The 6,848-nt window shown below is 34.9% G+C and overlaps 1 protein-coding gene across 1 annotated transcript; it reads left to right on the top strand.

The window, feature by feature from the left end:
* Positions 1-408: 408 nt before the first annotated feature.
* Positions 409-2,712, top strand: LOC147286048 (protein FAR1-RELATED SEQUENCE 5-like). Its single transcript, XM_086239395.1, has 5 exons — positions 409-564; positions 881-1,199; positions 1,284-2,258; positions 2,391-2,532; positions 2,622-2,712. Exons 1-5 carry the CDS (start codon positions 409-411, stop codon positions 2,710-2,712), a joined length of 1,683 nt encoding a protein of 560 aa, XP_086095521.1.
* Positions 2,713-6,848: the final 4,136 nt, after the last annotated feature.

The raw sequence follows: 6,848 nt of genomic DNA, 5'->3' as shown, positions 1-6,848 counted from the left end.
TTCTCGTTCATTTAAATTTAGACTTACTTTCTTGGCCAAAAAAAAAAAAATTTAGACTTACTTAATTGATTGTCAATGGTTAATTTTCTTTGTTGTTGTTTATTTTCAAAAAGGAAAAAAAAAATTGAGATTATGATGTACTTGCGTTGTTGTTTTGACATGTTTAAGTAAAAAAAGATATAAAAGAAAAGAAACCAAGTTCTTTTATGTCTTTTATGTGGTGATTGTTTATATATTTTGAGGCATGAATATGATTTTTCCATTAGCAAAGTAGGAGGTGGACTTAGTAAAAATCAACACTTTGGAGAACATTATTCCCACTGTATGATAGCAAACTTTTTGGTTTTTGTTTTCTTTCATTCTCCAGTGATCACTTATTTTCTTTATTACAGAAAAAGTGGAGAAGTCATGGAAAATTCATCAGATGAATTAATGTATCCTAGGGAAGAAGTTTATATACCTCAAGTTTCAGATGATAAGAAGCCAAAAGTGGGGAAGGAATTCAAGTCATTAGATGAGACATTTGAGTTTTATAACAATTATGCATTGAATGCTGGGTTTAGTGTCAGGATTAGTAAGCATAAGAAGAATATGTTTGTTTTAAGGAAGGAGAACTGATGAGAGATGGAGGATAAAAAAAGTTAGGAAGTCTACACACATCGAAAGACAACGAGGGAATGTCCGAGAAGGATGCAAAGCAAAATTAATTGTGGTTTATAAGGGATCGAATTATGTGGTTAAGACTTTCATAGAGGAACACAATCATCAACTTTCATCACCAACAAGAGTACACTTATTAAGATCTCATCGTGGTGTATCCAATGCAAAAAGGAAGTTGGTAAAACAATTGACGAGTGTGAACATTCCATTGTGTCAACAGTATGAAATCTTAGAGACACAAGCTGATGGTTATGAAAATGTTGGGTGCACTGAAAGAGACTTAAGAAATTTTCAGCGAGATGAGAAAGAGAAACTCAAGGGTCATGATGCAGAAATGTTATATGAATACTTCAAATCAGAGCAAGATAAGGATTCATATTTCTTTTTTGACTTTCAAACATATGAGAGTAATAGGTTGGCTCGATGCTTTTGGGTTGACTCAATTGGAAGAAGAGCATACAAACACTTTGGTGATGTGGTTGTATTTGATACCACATACAACACTAACCGTTATTCGATGATATTTGCTCCATTTGCAGGTGTTAACCATCATGGGCAAACCACAATTTTTTGATGTGCATTTTTGAGTGGTGAGACTTTTGAATCATTTGTTTGGTTATTAGAAACATGGCTTGTAGCAATGCCAAAGGGTGCCCCAACAGTTATAATCACTGATCAAGATCCAGCAATAAGTAAGGCTATAGCTCACGTTTTGCCAGAGACTTTTCATAAATATTGTATATGGCATATTTCAAAGAAATTTCAAGAGAAGATGGATTCTATCGTTCATCAAGATCACTATCACCTTTTCAAGAAAGCCATATGGAATTCTGAGACTAGAGAAGAATTTGAAGAAGGTTGGTTAGAACCTCTAGAAATAAGTCAACAAAGAAGTAATGGATGGTTGCAAACAATGTATGAATTGCGTGACAAATGGGTTCCTACATATGTTAATGAATACTTTGCAGCAAGGATGTCTAGTAGTCAAAGAGCAGAATCAATGCATGCATTCTTCAAGCGTTATTGTTCAAAAAATAACTCTTTGATTGATTTTATCGCTCGTTTTAATAGGGCAGTTGCTCATTTGAGACATGAGGAATTGAATGCAGACCATCAAGATATGAATGAGAAACCTAATATGAAATTAAGGATGCCGATGGAGAAGCACATGGTAGATGTGTATACCAAAAGCTACTTTTACAGGTTTCAAAAGGAGCTTTATGATAGTAATGGCTACATGGTGAACCTCACAAGCGAAGATAAAAATTATTGTATTTACGAAACACAAAGGGTGTTTGATAGAAGCTCTAGGGTGCGAACCCTTGTGCATGATAAGGTATCAAATATGGTGAAGTGTAGTTGCAAGTTGTTTGATTTCGAAGGTATTCCGTGCAAGCATATATTAGCATATTTTCGAGTGAAACAGATCATGCAATTGCCAGAGAAGTATATTATGCGAAGATGGACAAGATTTTCAAGAATTGGTAGTGAAAAATGTAGAAGGCAAGATGGTGCAGATAAGTCACTAATAATGAGACACATGAGTTTGTTTCAACTCGCAACTGTTCTAATTGATGAGGCTGCAATCTCTGAACAATGTACTGAAATTGTACAAGAGTCGTTTGAAGGGCTTGCTAAAAAAGTTAGGACGATGAATTTGAGTTTGGTTGGAGAAACATCTTCTATCAACAATTACTACATTGACAGTTCTGAAAAATAAAGTTTTATAGATCCTCTCCCAGTTAAGGCTAAAGGTTCTGGAAAACGTATGAAATCTTGGAGAGATAAGACGAAAGAAAGAGCAAGGAGGTGTCATGGGTGTGGTAAAGTTGGGCAATCGCATGATAAAAGAAATTGTTCATTGCTTAATAGGTATGTGATTGCATTCTCTACATCTAATTTCCATTTTTTTTTTTATTTGAGTTTGCTCATTTTGTTAAATATTTTGGGTTTGCTTCTAGGTTGTCTACAATGGACGACAATGTTGATGAGGATTTTGGAGAAGAATATACTACAAATGAGGAGTTGCAGAGAGGGATGCTATTGATGTAGAAGTCTTCATGAGAAAATTTGATGTCACGAAGGGTGGATGGGAAAAGAAATTCATAATTAGATTTTCAATTGCTTATTTGTTGAATATGACTTGTTTTATTTTTTTTATGACACAGTTATTTCTTTGTTCAAAATGAAAGTAACTTTGTAGATGAAAAATTTCTATGAATTAAATACGAATTCTAATTATTTACCTTAATTTCTAAGATTTATCTCTTCTCCTCAACTTCAACAATTTCAACAAAATTTAAATCCAATATTATTGTGCAGGCTATTTGTATGTGATGAAAACAAGAGATTTGTACATCCAATATAAGTGAATTTTCACCATCACTCAATTGACAAATTAGAACTCTTAACAAGCCTTTTCATTTAAGTATGTGATTTGAAGTTTGAACAGCTCTCGGTAGCCTTAAAACAATTACATGTAAAAACTTGGAAAGAACATTGAGTTAATACAATTCTAAGATTACAAGAGCAAAAGCTTATGCTTAATTTGGTAATGTAAGGAATGGTATAAGAGGCTTGCTACTAGAAAGGAGAAACAAGATCTGTGCGTTTTGCCAACTCCAAGTCTTTGAACTGAAACGGTCTGGAGATTGCTTGGAGTAGCTTTGAGCAATACCCCATCTAGTGAACTCCTATAGACCTTTGATTTAAGTGCACCAAACCATACAACTGGAGCAATGTGTACTGGGTTGCTAATTATCTCTAATCATATTGGGTCCTAGGCAGGTTGGTTTGACTTGCCCATATTGGTCATTCAACTCCAATACCTGATAACAAAAGAAGAGAGTGTAGACAAGAAAACACAGATCATTCCAGGAGATCAAAAATTGAATAAAATGTTGATTCGACTGACAACATCAATTTAGTCAAGTACTGATTCATCTAATCAATTGACAACATCAATTTAGTTTAATATTGACTCCTACAATCAATTGGCAACATCAATTTAGTCTAACTTAAAAAAACATTCGTTCAGTACTCGCCTCAGATTCTCATCAATTCATTCAGGCCATAACTAAACCCAACCAATCTCAACAAGTATAACCCATTTAAGGGAACCAAAAAGATGAAAAACAAATTTGATAAGCAGCTAGGAGATTAAGGGAAACCCATAAAAATTGATACTTTTTAAATGAACGACTAATCAATTTAGAGGAATCCAATCAAATTGAAAGAATACCCAGAAAAATTGATACTTTTTAAATGAACGAGAAATTGATTAAGAGAAACCTAGAAAAATTGAAAGACAAGAAATTAATAAAACTAAACTAAACTAAAGAAGAAACCAAAAAAGAGAAGAGAATACCAAGTGACGTCAATCGGGATGCCGAAGAGATGGATGACGTCGACAGAAGAAACCAGGTGACGCCGGAGTCAGCAGCTACGGCGCCGGAGACAATGGTGGAGATGGGCTTACGAGAGAGGAGGAGGCAAAGCAATGGGGGCTGTTTTTTTTTTTTTTTTTTCCAAGAACGTGTTTTGGTGGAGTACAGATCCCTTGATTAGTGCTGCAATTTATTGTTTTATTTTGAATTTGAATTATAAATCTTAAAAGTAATAATTTAGCAGCTAGATTTTTGATTAAAATCTACCGTTGGATCAAATCCAACGGTAGGTGAGTGGGGAAATCCTCGCTCTATGGTGAGCGAGAAATCATTTCTGTATATATAAATATGTATATATATATTAATAATATGTCTTTTTACTTCTAGTGAGTTGTGTGTGTGTGTGTTTTTGGTGTGAGTGTTTTTGTTATGTGTGTGTTAGCTTTCCTAGTGGCTAGGTTTAAGTGAGAGGGCGTGGTGTTAGGCGGTGGTGTGTGTGTATTGGTTTGAGTTATAAGGCTGGGTTTGGCTAGTAAACCCAGCAAAACCAAAAACCCAGATACAGAAAAGAATAGAGAAGAAAAAAGAAAGAGAAAGAAAAGGAGAGAAACTGAGAGGAGATAGAGAGAAAAGAATAGAGATAGAGAAAGAGATCAGAGAGAGCAGAACACATAGAAGGAGGAGGAGAGAGGTGGAAGAAGGTAAATTTCCAACTTCCTTCGATGCTCTGTTTTTGCTAGAATTTAAAGTTAGTTTTGATTTTTGTTGTTTTGAGGTTAAGTGAGTGATTAGAGAGATTTTTAGGAGCACAAACACATAGAATTTGGAGGGAAAAAGGAAGAGAATTCAAGTGGGTGTCCTTAGTGATTTTTGGGGTTTATGTTCAAAATCAAGATTTGAGTTTTAGGTTGTTTTGAGTGCGGGTAATTGATTGGGACACTTTAAACTCGTTTTATAAGGAACCGGTTTGGGGTGTTAGAATTGAAGGGGATTAAAGTTGGTTTGAAGTTGGAAAAATTAGGAAATTTTTTGGAAAATTGGCAGTTTTTCGAGTAGCCTGCTTTGAAGCCCATTATCTGGAGTTTTAATCGTCCATTTTGAGTGATTTTTGTTTTGTTGTAAAGAAGAGTTGCAGAGCTTTAAAATGAGTATAAGTTTGCTCAATTTGGTGGTGGTTTGATAGGTCAAACATTAGGGCAAAGTTGAGAAAAAAAAAAAAAAAAAAAGGTGATGAAGGAAGAATACGATGAACAGTATCGCCGGCACCCCCACTCGCACCACCGGCACGTGGCGGCTCTGCTTGCAAGGAAAAGGTCTCTTCTCACCGTATTTTCAATTTCGAGTTAGATGGTGACCTTCTTTTGGCAATCTAAGGCCCCTAACTTAGCGTTTTCACTATACACACTAGGATTAGAAAGTGAGCAACCTTTTGTTCATTATTTAATTGTGGTTTTTTGTTATTTTTTTGTACGGGATTAGGCTCGAAGGACGACTGGGAGGTACTAGACAACTTCTAGCGGCGAATTAAGCACAAGTTCAAGGTAGGGGGATCTGGAAACCTTTGATTGCAAACTTGATCATATTGAATCTTTGTTGAAAAATATTATGTGTGCTAATACGTGAATTATATGAATTATTTGAATGACTTGAGCATGGTATGAATTAGTTAATTATATATATTATGGTATGAATTAGTTAATTATATATATTAAATAGTAATGCATTACCTGAATGTGCATTTATTTGAATGTGAAGCATGATTCATTGAGAATGGAGGTTATGGTGGTGAGAAGGCTAGGGATTGAGAGTTAAATTTACATTTTGTAGTGTGCGTGGGGAAAGAAGCCCATTCAGCTGCGGTTGATAAAATGATCTAAACCCCAAGACGTATTGGGACCTTTGGTTGCGATCGAAGTTAGGATATCTTGCACTTCAGTTACGATTAAAGTGAAGATATATTGCAATTTACTTTTCAAGGGATTAGTAAGGAAGGGCAGCATAACATTCATGCATTAGTAGTATTACTATATATATATATATATTATATGTTATATGTTTTGTGTTTTCACTGAGTTTCAGTTTAATCAATTTTGCCTGGAAAAGGTCGAATGTCCCTACTGAGTCATTGGTTAAAGCTCACCCCCTCATAGACTTTACAGGTACTGTACCGAGAGATAGTGTACCGAGAGTAGTTATTGTGAGTAGGCGTGAACTAAGTTGGAGTTAGTTTTGATTTTAAAACTAAAAGGATGTAATGTACAAAAGTATGACCTATTTTGTAAATTAATATATCTTCAATCCAGTTGTGGCACAAGAATAGTACGAAGTTAATTTTTGTTTATTTTATTTTTCATTGTCACATTCTAGTTATAGAAGTTAATTATATAATTAGAGTGTGATTCACACCTTAATCCATGATTAATTCTTAATCCCGGATTGGGGCGTAACACTATTCCTCTGATTCGATCTCCAAAGTTGTACTTGATCCAAGGGTGATGAACACTTATTCTTGAATCGAACAGTTGAATCTTCAAGTCTTCTTGAAAGGTTGAAATTTGATCAAGGGCCGTTGACGCTTCATCTTGATCAATCTTTGACCATGAGGTGTGTCACGTGGTAATGGTTCTTCGACTTTGGTAGTAAAAGAATCGGCACGTGTGTATTGTGATTGTTGATTCTTGATGAGCTTGATGAAGAACTTTAAAAGTGTTTAGGTGTTTTACCTTTGGCTAGAGTTTGTTTGCATTTTCCAAAGTTTTCATAGGTCCCCAAGGTTTGATCTTGATTCAAGGGTGATGAACA

Source organism: Dryas octopetala, chromosome 4 (genome assembly GCF_963921425.1).
Source record: "Dryas octopetala chromosome 4, drDryOcto1.1, whole genome shotgun sequence".
Classification (NCBI taxonomy): domain Eukaryota; kingdom Viridiplantae; phylum Streptophyta; class Magnoliopsida; order Rosales; family Rosaceae; genus Dryas; species Dryas octopetala.
The sequence above is the reverse complement of the archived record's forward strand: the minus strand, read 5'-3'. Positions and strand labels throughout refer to the sequence as shown.